The sequence below is a fragment of the Salvelinus namaycush genome, chromosome 33 (genome assembly GCF_016432855.1).
Source record: "Salvelinus namaycush isolate Seneca chromosome 33, SaNama_1.0, whole genome shotgun sequence".
Taxonomy (NCBI): domain Eukaryota; kingdom Metazoa; phylum Chordata; class Actinopteri; order Salmoniformes; family Salmonidae; genus Salvelinus; species Salvelinus namaycush.
Window position 1 is genome coordinate 27,890,330 of NC_052339.1, and position 19,147 is coordinate 27,909,476.

The following is a 19,147-nucleotide window of genomic DNA, read 5'->3' on the forward strand; positions in this document are numbered from 1 at the left end:
GTCTGTTTTATACAGTCTATGTCTGTTTTATACGTCTATGTCTGTTTTATACAGTCTATGTCTGTTTTATACAGCCTATGTCTGTTTTATACAGCTATGTCTGTTTTTATACAGCCTATGTCTGTTTATACAGCTAGTCTGTTTTATACGCTATGTCTGTTTTATACAGGCTATATCTGTTTTATACAGTATATGTCTGTTTTATACAGTCTATGTCTGTTTTATACAGCCTATGTCTGTTTATACAGTCTATATCTGTTTTATACAGCCATGTCTGTTTTTATACAGTCTATGTCTGTTTTATACAGCCTATGTCTGTTTATATACAGCCTATTCTGTTTTATACAGCCTATGTCGTTTAATACAGTCTATGTCTGTTTTATACAGGCTATGTCTGTTTTATACAGTCTATGCTTGTTTATACGTCCTATGTCTGTTTTTACTTTGTTAAACAGTCTATCTGTTTTATACAGTCTATTCTGTTTTATACAGACTATGCCTGTTTTATACAGTCTATGCCTGTTTTATACAGTCTATATCTGTTTTATACAGTCTATATCTGTTTTATACAGTCTATGTCTGTTTTATACAGGATATGTCTGTTTTATACAGTCTATATCTGTTTTATACAGTCTATGTCTGTTTTATACAGTCTATGTCTGTTTTATACAGGATATGTCTGTTTTATACAGACTATGCCTGTTTTATACAGTCTATATCTGTTTTATACAGTCTATGTCTGTTTTATACAGTGTATGTCTGTTTTATACAGGATATGTCTGTTTTATACAGCCTATGTCTGTTTTATACAGCCTATGTCTGTTTTATACAGTCTATATCTGTTTTATACAGCCTATGTCTGTTTTATACAGCCTATGTCTGTTTTATACAGCCTATGTCTGTTTTATACAGGCTATGTCTGTTTTATACAGGCTATGTCTGTTTTATACAGGCTATGTCTGTTTTATACAGTCTATGTCTGTTTTATACAGGCTATGTCTGTTTTATACAGGCTATGTCTGTTTTATACAGTCTATGTTTGTTTTATACAGTCTATTCATGTTTTATACAGTCTATGTCTGTTTTATACTTGTGTTATACAGTCTATGTCTGTTTTATACAGTCTATGTCTGTTTTATACAGTCTATGTCTGTTTTATACAGTCTATGTCTGTTTTATATTGTCATTGTCTGTTTTATACAGTCTATGTCTGTTTTATACAGTCTATGTCTGTTTTATACAGTCTATGTCTGTTTTATACAGTCTATGTCTGTTTTATACAGTCTATGTCTGTTTTATACAGTCTATGTCTGTTTTATACAGGCTATGTCTGTTTTATACAGTCTATGCCTGTTTTATACAGTCTATGTCTGTTTTATACAGTCTATGCCTGTTTTATACAGTCTATGCCTGTTTTATACAGTCTATGTCTGTTTTATACAGTCTATGTCTGTTTTATACAGTCTATGCCTGTTTTATACAGACTATGCCTGTTTTATACAGTCTATGTCTGTTTTATACAGTCTATGTCTGTTTTATACAGCCTATGTCTGTTTTATACAGTCTATGTCTGTTTTATACAGCCATGTCTCTTTTATACAGTCTATGTCTGTTTTATACAGCCTATGTCTGTTTTATACAGGCTATGTCTGTTTTATACAGGCTATGTCTGTTTTATACAGGCTATGTCTGTTTTATACAGCCTATGTCTGTTTTATACAGGCTATGTCTGTTTTATACAGGCTATGTCTGTTTTATACTTGTGTTAAACAGTCTATGCCTGTTTTATACAGTCTATGTCTGTTTTATACAGTCTATGCCTGTTTTATACAGTCTATGCCTGTTTTATACAGTCTATGCCTGTTTTATACAGTCTATGTCTGTTTTATACAGGATATGTCTGTTTTATACAGCCTATGTCTGTTTTATACAGTCTATGTCTGTTTTATACAGCCATGTCTGTTTTATACAGTCTATGTCTGTTTTATACAGGCTATGTCTGTTTTATACAGGCTATGTCTGTTTTATACTTGTGTTAAACAGTCTATGCCTGTTTTATACAGTCTATGTCTGTTTTATACAGTCTATGCCTGTTTTATACAGTCTATGCCTGTTTTATACAGTCTATGCCTGTTTTATACAGTCTATGTCTGTTTTATACAGGATATGTCTGTTTTATACAGCCTATGTATGTTTTATACAGTCTATGTCTGTTTTATACAGCCATGTCTGTTTTATACAGTCTATGTCTGTTTTATACAGGCTATGTCTGTTTTATACAGGCTATGTCTGTTTTATACAGTCTATGTCTGTTTTATACAGTCTATGTCTGTTTTATACAGTCTATGTCTGTTTTATACAGCCTATGTCTGTTTTATACAGTCTATGTCTGTTTTATACAGCCTATGTCTGTTTTATACAGCCTATGTCTGTTTTATACAGGCTATGTCTGTTTTATACAGGCTATATCTGTTTTATACAGTCTATGTCTGTTTTATACAGTCTATGTCTGTTTTATACAGCCTATGTCTGTTTTATACAGTCTATATCTGTTTTATACAGCCATGTCTGTTTTATACAGTCTATGTCTGTTTTATACAGCCTATGTCTGTTTTATACAGCCTATGTCTGTTTTATACAGCCTATGTCTGTTTTATACAGGCTATGTCTGTTTTATACAGGCTATGTCTGTTTTATACAGTCTATGCTTGTTTATACAGTCTATGTCTGTTTTATACTTGTGTTAAACAGTCTATGCCTGTTTTATACAGTCTATGTCTGTTTTATACAGACTATGCCTGTTTTATACAGTCTATGCCTGTTTTATACAGTCTATATCTGTTTTATACAGTCTATATCTGTTTTATACAGTCTATGTCTGTTTTATACAGGATATGTCTGTTTTATACAGTCTATATCTGTTTTATACAGTCTATGTCTGTTTTATACAGTCTATGTCTGTTTTATACAGGATATGTCTGTTTTATACAGACTATGCCTGTTTTATACAGTCTATATCTGTTTTATACAGTCTATGTCTGTTTTATACAGTGTATGTCTGTTTTATACAGGATATGTCTGTTTTATACAGCCTATGTCTGTTTTATACAGCCTATGTCTGTTTTATACAGTCTATATCTGTTTTATACAGCCTATGTCTGTTTTATACAGCCTATGTCTGTTTTATACAGTCTATATCTGTTTTATACAGTATTTTGTCTGTTTTATACAGCCTATGTCTGTTTTATACAGTCTATATCTGTTTTATACAGCCTATGTCTGTTTTATACAGCCTATGTCTGTTTTATACAGTCTATATCTGTTTTATACAGTCTATATCTGTTTTATACAGTCTATGTCTGTTTATACAGTCTATGCCTGTTTATACAGTCTATGTCTGTTTTATACTTGTGTTAAACAGTCTATGCCTGTTTTATACAGTCTATGTCTGTTTTATACAGTCTATGTCTGTTTTATACAGTCTATGTTTGTTTTATACAGCCTATGTCTGTTTTATACTTGTGTTAAACAGTCTATGCCTGTTTTATACAGACTATGTCTGTTTTATACAGTCTATGTTTGTTTTATACAGTCTATGCCTGTTTTATACAGTCTATGTCTGTTTTATACTTGTGTTAAACAGTCTATGCCTGTTTTATACAGACTATGTCTGTTTTATACTTGTGTTAAACAGTCTATGCCTGTTTTATACAGTCTATGTCTGTTGTATACAGTCTATGTCTGTTTTATACTTGTGTTAAACAGTCTATGTCTGTTTTATACAGTCTATGTCTGTTGTATACAGTCTATGTCTGTTTTATACAGACTATGCCTGTTTTATACAGTCTATGTCTGTTTTATACAGTCTATGTCTGTTTTATACAGCCTATGTCTGTTTTATACAGTTTATGTCTGTTTTATACAGTCTATGTCTGTTTTATATATATTTCCCCTCCTCTGGATTTTTCAAGCGTTTGTCTCTTGTGGTGGTGGCAGACCTGTGACAGAGTGGAGCCCTGGTTTGAGTCCCAATCGCACCCTATTCCCTATAGCTCTATAGGTCCTGGTCAAAATGTAGGGCACGACATAGGGGATAGGGTGCTATTTAAGACTCAACCCTGGAGGCCTGAAGAGAAAGCCCTCTGGGTTATTTAAAGAGGCCATGGGAACTCTCCAATCTGTCTACAATCCTGGACATTCAGCATTTCCTTGTCGTCCATCCCATTTCCTACATTGTATCTATATTGTAGACGAACGCTGTAATTTATGGTAATGTATCCTATATACGTTGTTTTCCCTCAGGAATCACGATAGCTCCGTTCTTCATGACATTCGTGGCTTTAAAAGTATAGTGTTTGAGCTCCAACAGCGGGGATGTGTGTCTGTGTCTCACGCACATTTAAACGCAAACTCACACGGAGAGTTCTTGTGTCTCCTACCACCATTTAGTAGCTGGCCAGCAGAATGCCTGTGTGAATTCTACCACCATTTAGTAGCTGGCCAGCAGAATGCCTGTGTGAATTCAGAATAGTATTATGTCTGGTTTACTGTAATATGACCCAGTGTGGTTCTGCTCTAGCTTTACCCACTTGGCAGCAGTCCTCCCGGGCCACTCTCCCTCTCCCTCTCCCTCTCTCTCTCTGTCAATTCAATTCAATTCAATTCAAGGGGCTTTATTGGCATGGGAAACATGTGTTAACATTGCCAAAGCAAGTGAGGTAGACAATACACAAAAGTGAAACAAACAATACAAATTAACAGTAAACATTACACATACAGAAGTTTCAAAACAATAAAGACATTACAAATGTTATATTATATATATACAGTGTTGTAACAATGTACGAATGGTTAAAGCACACAAGTTAAAATAAATAAGCATAAATATGGGTTGTATTTACAATGCTGTTTGTTCTTCACTGGTTGACCTTTTCTTGTGGCAACAGGTCACAAATCTTGCTGCTGTGATGGCACACTGTGGAATTTCACCCAGTAGATATGGGAGTTTATCAAAATTGGATTTGTTTTCGAATTCTTTGTGGATCTGTGTAATCTGAGGGAAATATGTGTCTCTAATATGGTCATACATTGGGCAGGAGGTTAGGAAGTGCAGCTCAGTTTCCACCTCATTTTGTGGGCAGTGAGCACATAGCCTGTCTTCTCTTGAGAGCCATGTCTGCCTACGGCGGCCTTTCTCAATAGCAAGGCTATGCTCACTGAGTCTGTACATAGTCAAAGCTTTCCTTAAGTTTGGGTCAGTCACAGTGGTCAGGTATTCTGCCGCTGTGTACTCTCTGTTTAGGGCCAAATAGCATTCTAGTTTGCTCTGTTTTTTTGTTAATTCTTTCCAATGTGTCAAGTAATTATCTTTTTGTTTTCTCATGATTTGGTTGGGTCTAATTGTGCTGTTGTCCTGGGGCTCTGTGGGGTGTGTTTGTGTTTGTGAACAGAGCCCTAGGACCAGCTTGCTTAGGGGACTCTTCTCCAGGTTCATCTCTCTGTAGGTGATGGCTTTGTTATGGAAGGTTTGGGAATCGCTTCCTTTTAGGTGGTTGTAGAATTTAACGGCTCTTTTCTGGATTTTGATAATTAGTGGGTATCGGCCTAATTCTGCTCTGTCTCCCTCTCTCTCTATCTCTGTCTCTCTCTCTCTCTATCTCTGTCTCTCTCTCCCTCTCTCTCTCTCTCTCTCTCTCTCTCTCTGTCTCGCTCTCTCTCTCCCTCTCTCTCGCTCTCGCTCTCGCTCTCTCTCTCGCTCTCTCTCTCTCTCTGTCTCGCTCTCTCTCTCTGTCTCTCTCTCTCTCTCTGTCTCTCTCTCTCTCTCTCTTGCTTTCTCTCTCTCTCTCTCTCTCTCTTGATTTCGCTCTCTGTCTCTCTCTCTCTGTCTCTCTCTCTCTCTCGCTCTCTCTCTCTCTCTCCATGTTTGTCTCTCTCTCTCTCTCCTTGTCTCTCTCTCTCTCTCCTTGTCTCTCTCTCCCTCTCTCTCCTTGTCTCTCTCTCTCTCTCTCTCTCTCTCTCTCTCTCTCTCTCTCATTGTCTCTGTCTCTCTCTTGCTTTCGCTCTTTCTCTCTCTGTCTCTCTCTCTCTCTCTCGCTCTCTCTCTCTCTCTCCTTGTCTCTCTCTCTCTCCTTGTCTCTCTCTCTCTCCTTGTCTCTCTCTCTCTCTCTCTCTCTCCTTGTCTCTCTCTCCCTCTCTCTCCTTGTCTCTATCTCTATCTCTCTCTCGCTCTCGCTCTCTGTCTCTCACTCTCCTTGTCTCTATCTCTCTCTCTATCTCGCTCTCTCGAGACAGAGAGAATCAAGAGCTTTTTTGGCATGGGAAACATGTTTACATTGCCAAATCAAGTGAAATGGATAAACAAAATTGAAGTAAACAGTAAAAAGTGAACAGTAAATATTGTACTCACACAAGTTTGAAAAGAATAAAGACATTTCAAATGTCATATTATGTCTATATACCGTGTTGTAACGAGGACCAGCTTGCTTAGGGGGCTCTTCTCCAGGTTCATTTCTCTGTAGGTGATGGCTTTGTTATTGAAGGTTTTGGTATCACTTCCTTTTAGGTGGTTGCCCTGTGGAAAGAAATGTGTATGATTTTTGCCAATTTTAATAGCGGACTTGTGTAATGTTGTGTAATGTTGTATTTTTTTTCCCCAACACCGCTTTCCATCAACTTGTATAGCAGACCCTCAAGCCAAATTGAGTATTTTTTTAAGTCAACAAAGCTTGAGAAGACTTTGCCTTTCAAATCAAATCAAATGTATTTGTCACATGCGCCGAATGCAACAGGTATGGAACTTACAGTAAAATGCTTACTTACAAGCCCTTAACCAACAATGCAGTTTTAAGAAAATACCCCCCCAAAAAGTAAGAGATAAGAAAAACAAATAATTAAAGAGCAGCAGTAAATAACAATAGCTGGGCTATATACAGGGTGTTACGGTACAGAGTCAATGTGGAGACTATATACAGGGTGTTACGGTACAGAGTCAATGTGGAGACTATATACAGGGGGTACCGGTACAGAGTCATTGTGGAGGCTATATACAGGGTGTTACGGTACAGAGTCAATGTGGAGGCTATATACAGGGTGTTACGGTACAGAGTCAATGTGGAGGCTATATACAGGGGGTACTGGTACAGAGTCAATGTGGAGGCTATATACAGGGTGTTACGGTACAGGGTCAATGTGGAGACTATATACAGGGTGTTACTAGACAGAGTCAATGTGGAGACTATATACAGGGGGTACCGGTACAGAGTCAATGTGGAGGCTATATGCAGGGGGTACCGGTACAGGGTCAATGTGGAGGCTATATACAGGGGGTACCGGTACAGGGTCAATGTGGAGGCTATATACAGGGGGTACCAGTACAGAGTCAATGTGGAGGCTATATACAGGGGGTACCGGTACAGGGTCAATGTGGAGGCTATATACAGGGGGTACCAGTACAGAGTCAATGTGGAGGCTATATACAGGGGGTACCGGTACCGAATCAGTGTCAATATGCGGAGGCACCAGTGTCGAGGTAATTGAGGTAATTATGTACATGCAGGTAGGGTTACTAAATTGCCAAAGGGGTGTAAATAGTCATCTCCATCATGTCAGCATGGTGACTCATCATGGTGGCAATTTGATTCGCTTTTCAGGAGTCATATGGCTTGGGGGTAGGTGCTGTTTAGAAGCCTCTTGGACCTAGACTTGGAGCTACGGTACTGCTTGCCGTGTGGTAGCAGAGAGAACAGTCTATGACTAGTGTGGCTGGAGTCTTTGACAATTTTTAGGGTCTTCCTTTGACACCGCCTGGTATAGAGGTCCTGGATGGCAGGAAGCTTGGCCCCAGTGATGTACTGGGCCGTACGCACTACCCTCTGTGTTGCCTTGCAGTCGGAGGCCGAGCAGTTGCCATACCAGGCAGTGATGCAACCCGTCAGGATGCTCTCGATGGTGCAGCTGTAAAACCTTTTGAGGATCTGAAGATCCATGCCAAATATTTTCAGTCTCCTGAAGTGGAATAGGTTTTGTCATGCCTTCTTCACGACTGTCTTGGTGTGCTTCGACCATGTTAGTTTGTTGTTGATGTGGACGCCAAGGAACTTGAAGCTCTCCACTGCAGCCCCGTCGATGAGAATGGGGGGCATGCTCGGTCCTCCTTTTCCTGTAGTCCTTAGTCTTGATCATCTTGAGGGAGAGGTTGTTGTCCTGGCACCACAGGGTCTCTGACCTCCTCCCTATAGGCTGTCTCATCGTTGTGTCATCAGCAAACTGTCTCGTCATTGTTGGAGATCAGGCTTAACACTGTTGTGTCATCAGCAAACTTAATGATGGTGTTGGAGTCGTGCCTGGCCGTGCAGTCATGAGTGAACAGGGAGTACAGGAGGGGACTAAGCACACACCCCATACCACTGAGGGGCCCCCGTGCTGAGGATCAGCGTGGCGGATGTGTTGTTACCTACCCTTACCACCTGGGGGCGGCCCGTCAGGAAGTGCAGGATCCAGTTGCAGAGGGAGATGTTTAGTCCCAGGGTCCTTAGCTTAGTGATGAGCTTTGAGGTCACTATGGTGTTGAACACTGAGCTGTAGTCAATTAATAGCATTCTCAGGTAGGTGTTCCTTTTGTCCAGGTGGGAAAGGGCAGTGTGGAGTGAAATAGAGATTGCATCATCTGTGGATCTGTTGTTGCGGTATGCAAATTGGAGTGGGTCAAGGGTTTCTGGGATAATGGTGTTGATGTGAGCCATGACCAGCATTTCAAAGCACTTCATGGCTACAGACGTGAGTGCTACGGGTCGGTAGTCATTTAGGCAACATTTAAACATGTTAGTTTTACAGACTCAGACAGGGAGAGGTTGAAAATGTCAGTGACGACACTTGCCAGTTGGTCAGAGCATGCTCGCCAGTACACGTTCTGGTAATCCATCTGGCCCTGCAGCCTTGTGAATGTTGACCTGTTTAAAGGTCTTACTCACATTGGCTACAGAGATTGTGATCACACAGTCATCCTGAACAGTTGGTGCTCTCATGCATGTTTCAGAGTTATTTGCCTCGAAGCGAGCGTAGAAGTAATTTAGCTTGTCTGGTAGGCTTTTGTCACTGGGCAGCTCTTGGCTGGGCTTCCCTTTGTAGTCTGTAATAGTTTGCAAGCCCTGCCACATCCGACGAGCGTCGGAGCCGGTGTAGTATGATTCGATCTTATTCCTGTATTGACCCTTTGCCTGTTTGATGGTTCGTCGGAGGGCATAACGGGATTTCTTATAAGCTTCCGGGTTAGAGTCCCTGTATCCATGGCTTCTGGTTGGGGTATGTACGTACAGTCACTGTGGGGACGACGTCTTTGATGCACTTATTGATAAAGCCAGTGACTGATGTGGTGTAATCCTCAATGCCATCGGAAGAATCTCGGAACATATTCCAGTCTGTGATAGCAAAACAATCCTGTAGTTTAGCATCTGCTTCTTCTGACCACTTTCTTATTGACCGATTCACTGGTGCTTCCTGCTTTAGTTTTTGCTTGAAAGCAGGAATCAGGAGGATAGAGTTAAGGTCAGATTTTTCCAAATGGAGGGCGAGGGAGAGCTTTGCACGTGTCTCTGTGTGTGGAGTAAAGGTGGTCTAGAGATTTTTTACCCTCTGGTTGTACAGTACATCACATAACTCACTCGGTTATACAGTACATCACTTATCCAGTCCATGCCTGGTCGAACTCACCTGGTTGCACATTTAACATGCTGATAGAAATTAGGTAAAACTGATTTAAGATTCATTAAAGTCCCCGGCCACTAGGAGCGCCGCTTCTGGATGAGCGTTTTCCTGTTTGCTTATGGCAGAATACAGCTCATTTAATGCGGTTTTAGTTCCAACCTCACTCTGTGGTGGAATGTAGACAGCTACGAGAAATACATGTGAAAACTCTCTAGTTAGATAGTGTGGTCTACTGCTTATCATGAGGCGAGCAAAACTTTGAGACTTCCTTCCAGCACCAGCTGTTGTTTACATAAATGCACAGGCCCCCGCCCCGTGTCTTACCAGAGGCTGCTGTTCTGTCTTGCCGATAAATTGGCAGCTGGAGGATCTTAATGTCGTCGTCAGCTACGACTCGGTGAAACATAAGATATTACAGTTTTTAATGTCCCGTTGGTAGGATATACGTGCTTTCAGTTTGTCCCATTTATTTTACAGCGATTGAACGTTAGCTAGCAGAACGGAGGGCAAGGGCAGATTAGCGACTTGTCACCTGATCCTCGCAAGGCACCCAGATCTTTTGCCTCGAAATCTCAATTTCCTTCTCCAGCGAATCACAGAGATCGGGGCCTATTCAGGCATCTGCAGTATATCCCTCGCATCATTGAAGAAGAACTCCTCGTCCATTTTGAGGTGTTTTAATTAAGGTGTTTTGTTTTTATTTGTTTGTCATTTAGGGTGAATAAGTGATCTGTCGTATGGTAATTTGGTAACAAGCCAATTCAAAGCCAATTCGACATTTGCTCAGTACATTGTTTTCACTGAGGAAATGTATGAGTCTGCTGTTAATGATAATGCAGAGGATCTTTCAAGGTTGCTGTTGACCCATATCCCACGGTAGTTATTGGGGTCAAATTTGTCTCCACTTTTGTGGATCGGGGTGATCAGTCCAGGGCTCCAAATATTGGGGAAGATGTCAGAGTTAAGGATGATGTTAGAGTTTTAGTTTAGCCAATTGGAATTTGTGGTCTGTATGTTTTATCATTTCATTTAGGATACCATCAACACCACAGGCCTTTTTGGGTTGGAGGGTTTGTAATTTGTCTTGTAGTTCATTCAATGTAATTGGAGAATCCAGTGTGTTCTGGTAGTCTTTATTAATAGTTGATTCAAAGATTTGTATTTGATCATGTATATGTTTTTGCTGTTTGTTATTTGTTAAAGAGCCAAAAAGACTGGAGAAGTCCATTCATCTCCATTTTGGATAGATAACTCTTCGTGTTGTAGTTTGTTTAGTGTTTTCCATTTTTCCCAGAAGTGGTTAGATTCTATGGATTCTTCAATTACATTGAGCTGATTTCTGACGTGCTGTTCCTTCTTTTTCCGTAGTGTATTTCTGTGTTGTTTTAATTATTCACCATAGTGAAGGCGTATAGACTCAGGTTTTCTGGGTCTCTATGTTTTTGGTTGGAAAGGCTTCTCAATTTCTTTCTTAGGTTTTTATATTCTTCATCAAATCATTTGTCATTGTTGTTCATTTTCTTAGGTTGTCTGATTGCAATTTTTAGATTTGATAGGGAAGCTGAGAGGTCAAATACAGTCTTAGGCTTCATACTGCCAAGTTCACACCTTCACTATTACAGTGAAGGTGTAAAGGTGAAGGTGGGGTGAAGGTGAAAGTGGGGTGCCATGGGAGCCTAGTGGTTAGAGTGTTTGACTAGTAACTGTAAAGGTTGCAAGATCAAATCCCCAATCTGTTGTTCTGAACAAGGCAGTTAACCCACTGTGCCGTCATTGAAAATAAGAATATGTTCTGAACTGACTTAAATAAAAAAATTACAGTGAAATGTTTTGTCCAGAAAGTTGTCTAAAGGGGATTGAATTTGTTGTTGCCTAATTGTTTTTTGGTAGGTTTCCACAATACTTTCCTTCCATCTATAGCATTTCTTAATTTTACTCAGTTCCTTTGGCTTTGATACCTCATGATTGAGTATTGCTCTGTTCAAGTAGACTGTGATTTTGATGTGATCTGATAGGGGTGTCAGTGGGCTGACTGTGAACGCTCTGAGAGACTGTGTTGAGGTCAGTGATAAAATAATCTACATTTCTACTGGCAAGGGATGACCTATAGGTGTACCTTCGAGTCCCCTCGAAGCCTACCATTGACTATGTACAGACCCAGCCTGCGACAGAACTGCAGGAGTTGTGACCCATTTTTGTTGGTTGTTTTGTCATAGTTGTGTTTAGGGGGGGGTATATTTTGGAGGGAATACTGTCACCTCCAGGTAAGTGTTTGTCCCCCTGTGTGCTGAGAGTGTCAGGTTCTTGTCCAGTTCTTGCATTTAGGTCGCCACAGACTAGTACATGTCCCCGGGCCCGGAAATTAATGATATCCCCCTCCAGGATGGAGAAACTGTCTTCATTAAAGTTTGGGGATTCTAGTGGGGGCATATACAGTAGATAGCACACATGAGGCCATTTTTCTCTGTTGACATAATTTCCTTATTAATTTCTAGCCAAACGTAAAATGTTCCTGTTTTGAATAATTGAATAGAGTGGGTTAGGTCTCCTCTATATCAAATTAGCATACCCTCTGAGTCTCTTCTCTGTTTCTACTCTGATCACAAATGATTTGTACTGAATCATAATGACAGTCTCTCTATCTATCTTTCTTCTCTCTTTTCTGCAGGAAAATAATTGGTCCCCTTGTCACTCGTCACGGCAAGCTGTGGTCCAACTTCTGGGGAGCGTTGAGTCTGGACGGTTACTACGCCCGTTCCGAAGACTACATCGACATCGTGCAGAGCAAGCGTGTGTAAGTCTCCTCAACCAACGGGGTCGGGTTCTTCCTATAAACCATCACTCCTGTATATCAACATTCTGGGTGATTTGTAAAAGTAGGTGTATTACTCACTCACTGATCTGTTTCATGGAAGCCACAGTGCCACAATAATATGCCTTTAAACCGTGAAAGCTAACCTAGTTAGTGTACTAGGTTGTCGTAGCCTGGGTTTATGGGTTACTAGTTAGTGTACTAGGTTGTCATAGCCTGGGTTTATGGGTTACTAGTTAGTGTACTAGGTTGTCATAGCCTGGGTTTATGGGTTACTAGTTAGTGTACTAGGTTGTCATAGCCTGGGTTTATGGGTTACTAGTTAGTGTACTAGGTTGTCATAGCCTGGGTTTATGGGTTACTAGTTAGTGTACTAGGTTGTCATAGCCTGGGTTTATGGGTTACTAGTTAGTGTACTAGGTTGTCATAGCCTGGGTTTATGGGTTACTAGTTAGTGTACTAGGTTGTCATAGCCTGGGTTTATGGGTTACTAGTTAGTGTACTAGGTTGTCGTAGCCTGGGTTTATGGGTTACTAGTTAGTGTACTAGGTTGTCATAGCCTGGGTTTATGGGTTACTAGTTAGTGTACTAGGTTGTCATAGCCTGGGTTTATGGGTTACTAGTTAGTGTACTAGGTTGTCATAGCCTGGGTTTATGGGTTACTAGTTAGTGTACTAGGTTGTCATAGCCTGGGTTTATGGGTTACTAGTTAGTGTACTAGGTTGTCATAGCCTGGGTTTATGGGTTACTAGTTAGTGTACTAGGTTGTCATAGCCTGGGTTTATGGGTTACTAGTTAGTGTACTAGGTTGTCGTAGCCTGGGTTTATGGGTTACTAGTTAGTGTACTAGGTTGTCATAGCCTGGGTTTATGGGTTACTAGTTAGTGTACTAGGTTGTCATAGCCTGGGTTTATGGGTTACTAGTTAGTGTACTAGGTTGTCATAGCCTGGGTTTATGGGTTACTAGTTAGTGTACTAGGTTGTCATAGCCTGGGTTTATGGGTTACTAGTTAGTGTACTAGGTTGTCATAGCCTGGGTTTATGGGTTACTAGTTAGTGTACTAGGTTGTCATAGCCTGGGTTTATGGGTTACTAGTTAGTGTACTAGGTTGTCATAGCCTGGGTTTATGGGTTACTAGTTAGTGTACTAGGTTGTCATAGCCTGGGTTTATGGGTTACTAGTTAATGTACTAGGTTGTCGTAGCCTGGGTTTATGGGTTACTAGTTAGTGTACTAGGTTGTCATAGCCTGGGTTTATGGGTTACTAGTTAGTGTACTAGGTTGTCATAGCCTGGGTTTATGGGTTACTAGTTAGTGTACTAGGTTGTCATAGCCTGGGTTTATGGGTTACTAGTTAGTGTACTAGGTTGTCATAGCCTGGGTTTATGGGTTACTAGTTAATGTACTAGGTTGTCGTAGCCTGGGTTTATGGGTTACTAGTTAATGTACTAGGTTGTCGTAGCCTGGGTTTATGGGTTACTAGTTAGTGTACTAGGTTGTCATAGCCTGGGTTTATGGGTTACTAGTTAGTGTACTAGGTTGTCATAGCCTGGGTTTATGGGTTACTAGTTAGTGTACTAGGTTGTCATAGCCTGGGTTTATGGGTTACTAGTTAGTGTACTAGGTTGTCATAGCCTGGGTTTATGGGTTACTAGTTAGTTTACTAGGTTGTCATAGCCTGGGTTTATGGGTTACTAGTTAGTTTACTAGGTTGTCATAGCCTGGGTTTATGGGTTACTAGTTAGTGTACTAGGTTGTCATAGCCTGGGTTTATGGGTTACTAGTTAATGTACTAGGTTGTCGTAGCCTGGGTTTATGGGTTACTAGTTAATGTACTAGGTTGTCGTAGCCTGGGTTTATGGGTTACTAGTTAGTGTACTAGGTTGTCATAGCCTGGGTTTATGGGTTACTAGTTAGTGTACTAGGTTGTCATAGCCTGGGTTTATGGGTTACTAGTTAGTGTACTAGGTTGTCATAGCCTGGGTTTATGGGTTACTAGTTAGTTTACTAGGTTGTCATAGCCTGGGTTTATGGGTTACTAGTTAGTTTACTAGGTTGTCATAGCCTGGGTTTATGGGTTACTAGTTAGTGTACTAGGTTGTCATAGCCTGGGTTTATGGGTTACTAGTTAATGTACTAGGTTGTCGTAGCCTGGGTTTATGGGTTACTAGTTAGTGTACTAGGTTGTCGTAGCCTGGGTTTATGGGTTACTAGTTAGTGTACTAGGTTGTCATAGCCTGGGTTTATGGGTTACTAGTTAGTGTACTAGGTTGTCATAGCCTGGGTTTATGGGTTACTAGTTAGTTTACTAGGTTGTCGTAGCCTGGGTTTATGGGTTACTAGTTAGTGTACTAGATAGTGTACTAGGTTGTCAGGGTGTATGGATTATGTGAGTGAATGGTTGTGTGTAAAATAAACCATAAAGGATCTGGTTAAGGAAGACCTCTCTTCCTTAACCAATCCTCTCTTCTTAAACCAGACCTCTGTCTTCCTAAACCAATCCTCTCTTCCTAAACCAATCCTCTCTTCTTAAACCAGACCTCTGTCTTCCAAAACCAGACCTCTGTCTTCCTAAACCAGTCCTCTCTTCCTAAACCAATCCTCTCTTCTTAAACCAGACCTCTGTCTTCCTAAACCAGACCTCTGTCTTCCTAAACCAGACCTCTGTCTTCCTAAACCAGACCTCTGTCTTCCTAAACCAGACCTCTGTCTTCCTAAACCAGACCTCTGTCTTCCTAAACCAATCCTCTCTTCTTAAACCAGACCTCTGTCTTCCTAAACCAATCCTCTCTTCCTAAACCAATCCTCTCTTCTTAAACCAGACCTCTGTCTTCCAAAACCAGACCTCTGTCTTCCTAAACCAGTCCTCTCTTCCTAAACCAGACCAATGTCTTCCTAAACCAGACCAATGTCTTCTTAAACCAATCCTCTCTTCCTTAACCAGCCCTCTGTCTTCCTAAACCAATCCTCTCTTCTTAAACCAGCCCTCTGTCTTCCTAAACCAATCCTATGTCTTCCTAAACCAATCCTCTCTTCCTAAACCAGACCTCTGTCTTCCTTAACCAGACCTCTGTCTTCCTAAACCAATCCTCTCTTCCTAAACCAGATCTCTGTCTTCCTAAACCAGACCTCTGTCTTCCTAAACCAGACCTCTGTCTTCCTAAACCAGTCCTCTCTTCCTAAACCAGACCTCTGTCTTCCTAAACCAATCCTCTCTTCCTAAACCAGATCTCTGTCTTCCTAAACCAGACCTCTGTCTTCCTAAACCAGACCTCTGTCTTCCTAAACCAATCCTCTCTTCCTTAACCAGACCTCTGTCTTCCTTAACCAGACCTCTGTCTTCCTAAACCAATCCTCTCTTCCTTAACCAGACCTCTGTCTTCCTAAACCAATCCTCTCTTCCTAAACCAGATCTCTGTCTTCCTAAACCAGACCTCTCTTCCTAAACCAGACCTCTGTCTTCCTAAACCAATCCTCTCTTCCTAAACCAGACCTCTGTCTTCCTAAACCAGACCTCTGTCTTCCTAAACCAGACCTCTGTCTTCCTAAACCAATCCTCTCTTCCTTAACCAGACCTCTGTCTTCCTAAACCAGACCTCTGTCTTCCTAAACCAATCCTCTCTTCCTTAACCAGACCTCTGTCTTCCTAAACCAGACCTCTGTCTTCCTAAACCAATCCTCTCTTCCTAAACCAGACCTCTGTCTTCCTAAACCAGACCTCTGTCTTCCCAAACCAATCCTCTCTTCCTAAACCAGACCTCTGTCTTCCTAAACCAGACCTCTGTCTTCCTAAACCAGACCTCTGTCTTCCTTAACCAATCCTCTCTTCCTAAACCAGACCTCTGTCTTCCTAAACCAGACCTCTGTCTTCCTTAACCAATCCTCTCTTCCTAAACCAGACCTCTGTCTTCCTTAAGCAATCATCTCTTCTTAAACCAGACCTCTGTCTTCCTAAACCAGAACTCTGTCTTCCTTAACCAATCCTCTCTTCCTAAACCAGACCTCTGTCTTCCTAAACCAGACCTCTGTCTTCCTTAACCAGACCTCTGTCTTCCTAAACCAATCCTCTCTTCCTTAACCAGACCTCTGTCTTCCTAAACCAATCCTCTCTTCCTAAACCAGACCTCTGTCTTCCTAAACCAGACCTCTGTCTTCCTAAACCAGACCTCTGTCTTCCTAAACCAGACCTCTGTCTTCCTAAACCAATCCTCTCTTCCTAAACCAGACCTCTGTCTTCTTAAACCAGACCTCTGTCTTCTTAAACCAGACCTCTGTCTTCCTAAACCAATCCTCTCTTCCTAAACCAGACCTCTGTCTTCCTAAACCAGACCTCTGTCTTCCTTAACCAATCCTCTCTTCCTAAACCAGACCTCTCTTCCTAAACCAGATCTCTGTCTTCCTAAACCAGACCTCTGTCTTCCTTAACCAATCCTCTCTTCCTAAACCAGACCTCTGTCTTCCTAAACCAGACCTCTGTCTTTCTTAACCAATCCTCTCTTCCTAAACCAGACCTCTGTCTTCTTAAACCAGACCTCTGTCTTCCTTAACCAAACCTCTCTTCCTAAACCAGACCTCTGTCTTCTTAAACCAGACCTCTGTCTTCCTAAACCAATCCTCTCTTCTTAAACCAGACCTCTGTCTTCCTAAACCAATCCTCTCTTCTTAAACCAGACCTCTGTCTTCCTAAACCAATCCTCTCTTCCTAAACCAGACCTCTGTCTTCCTAAACCAATCCTCTCTTCTTAAACCAGACCTCTGTCTTCATTAACCAATCCTCTCTTCTTAAACCAGACCTCTGTCTTCCTAAACCAATCCTCTCTTCCTAAACCAATCCACTCTTCCTAAACCAGACCAATGTCTTCCTAAACCAGACCAATGTCTTCTTAAACCAGACCTCTGTCTTCCTAAACCAATCCTCTCTTCCTAAACCAGACCTCTGTCTTCCTTAACCAATCCTCTCTTCCTAAACCAATCCTCTCTTCTTAAACCAGACCTCTGTCTTCCTAAACCAATCCTCTCTTCCTAAACCAGACCTCTGTCTTCCTAAACCAATCCTCTCTTCTTAAACCAGACCTCTGTCTTCCTAAACCAATCCTCTCTTCCTTAACCAGACCTCTGTCTTCCTAAACCAGACCTCTGTCTTCCTAAACCAATCCTCTCTTCCTAAACCAGACCTCTGTCTTCCTAAACCAGACCTCTGTCTTCCTAAACCAGACCTCTGTCTTCCTAAACCAGACCTCTGTCTTCCTAAACCAATCCTCTCTTCCTAAACCAGACCTCTGTCTTCCTAACCAGGAGAGTGATCATATTCCAGACCTCTCTTCCTAACCAGGAGAGTGGTCATATTCCAGACCATGACATGTTGAATATAATGAAAAATATGTATTGCAGCTCATTAATATGAATTATTGTCAGCACTAAAACTAAACCCTCTCTTTCTATCTCTGGTCTCTATCTTTCGCTCTTCCTCTCTCTGCTCTCTCTTTCTCTCTGGTCTCTCTCTCTATATATATTTTTCTCAATCCATCTCTCTCTCTTTCATTCAATTCAATTCAAAGGGCTTTATTGGCATGGGAAACATATGATAACATTGCCAAATCAAGTGAAATAGGCAAGACACAAAAGGGAATTAAATAATATCTCTCTCTCTCTCTCTCTCTCACTCTGTCTCTCTCTCTCTCTCTCTCACACTTTGTCTCTCTCTCTCTCTCTCTCTCTCTCTCTCTCTCACTCTGTCTCTCTCTCTCTCTCTCTCACACTTTGTCTCTCTCTCTCTCTCACACTCTCTTTGTCCCTCTCTCTCTCTCTCTCTCTCTCTCTGTCTCTCTCTCTCTCTCTCTCTCTCTCTGTCTCTCTCTGTCTCTCTCACACTCTGTCTCTCTCGCTCTTTTCGCAGGAGTGTATGGAACATTCCCTACATGGCTCATATATACTTGATAAAGGGAGAGGTCCTGAGAAACCAGCTGAAGGAGAGGAACCATTTTGTTTTGGAGAAACTGGATCCTGACATGGCTCTGTGCAGACACGCTAGAGAACTGGTAAAACCACTCAGATTATCTAGTTAGCGGCTCCTGAATTGACAATACTACTCTGTTTAGAATATGAGAGTGTACAGGACTTCTGGTTGATATACATTAGATTATACAGGACTTCTGGTTGATATACATTAGATTATACAGGACTTCTGGTTGATATACATTAGATTATACAGGACTTCTGGTTATTGTACGATTTTGTTCTTCCTCCTGAGGTTGAAAAGGCGCTGTTGCGCCTTCTTCACCACACTGTCTGTGTAGGTGGACCAATTCTGATTGTCAGTGATATGTACACCGAGGAACATAAAACTTTCCACCTTCTCCACTGCGGTCCTGTCAATGTGGATAGGGGGCTTCTCCCTCTGCTGTTTCCTGAAGTCCATGATCAGCTCATTCATTTTGTTGGCATTGAGGGATGAGGTTATTTTCCTGCCACCACTCTCCCAGGGCCCTCACCTCCTCCCTGTAGGCCGTCTCGTCATTGTTGGTAATCACTCCTACTACTGTTGTGTCGTCTGCAAACGTGATGATTGAGTTAGAGGCGTGCGTGGCCACGCAGTCATGGGTGAACAGGGAGTACAGGAGGGGGCTGAGCACG

At 41.4% G+C, this 19,147-nt stretch overlaps 1 protein-coding gene across 1 annotated transcript in view; it reads left to right on the top strand.

Annotated features, from left to right (window-relative positions):
- The window catches only part of LOC120027895 (procollagen-lysine,2-oxoglutarate 5-dioxygenase 2-like), a 96,952-nt gene that overhangs the window by 61,820 nt on the left and 15,985 nt on the right, over positions 1-19,147 (top strand). Inside the window, exons 10-11 of the mRNA XM_038972991.1 lie at positions 12,371-12,496; positions 18,411-18,552. Of these exons, the coding sequence (XP_038828919.1) occupies positions 12,371-12,496; positions 18,411-18,552 (268 nt within the window). The remainder of the gene's footprint in view (positions 1-12,370; positions 12,497-18,410; positions 18,553-19,147) is intronic.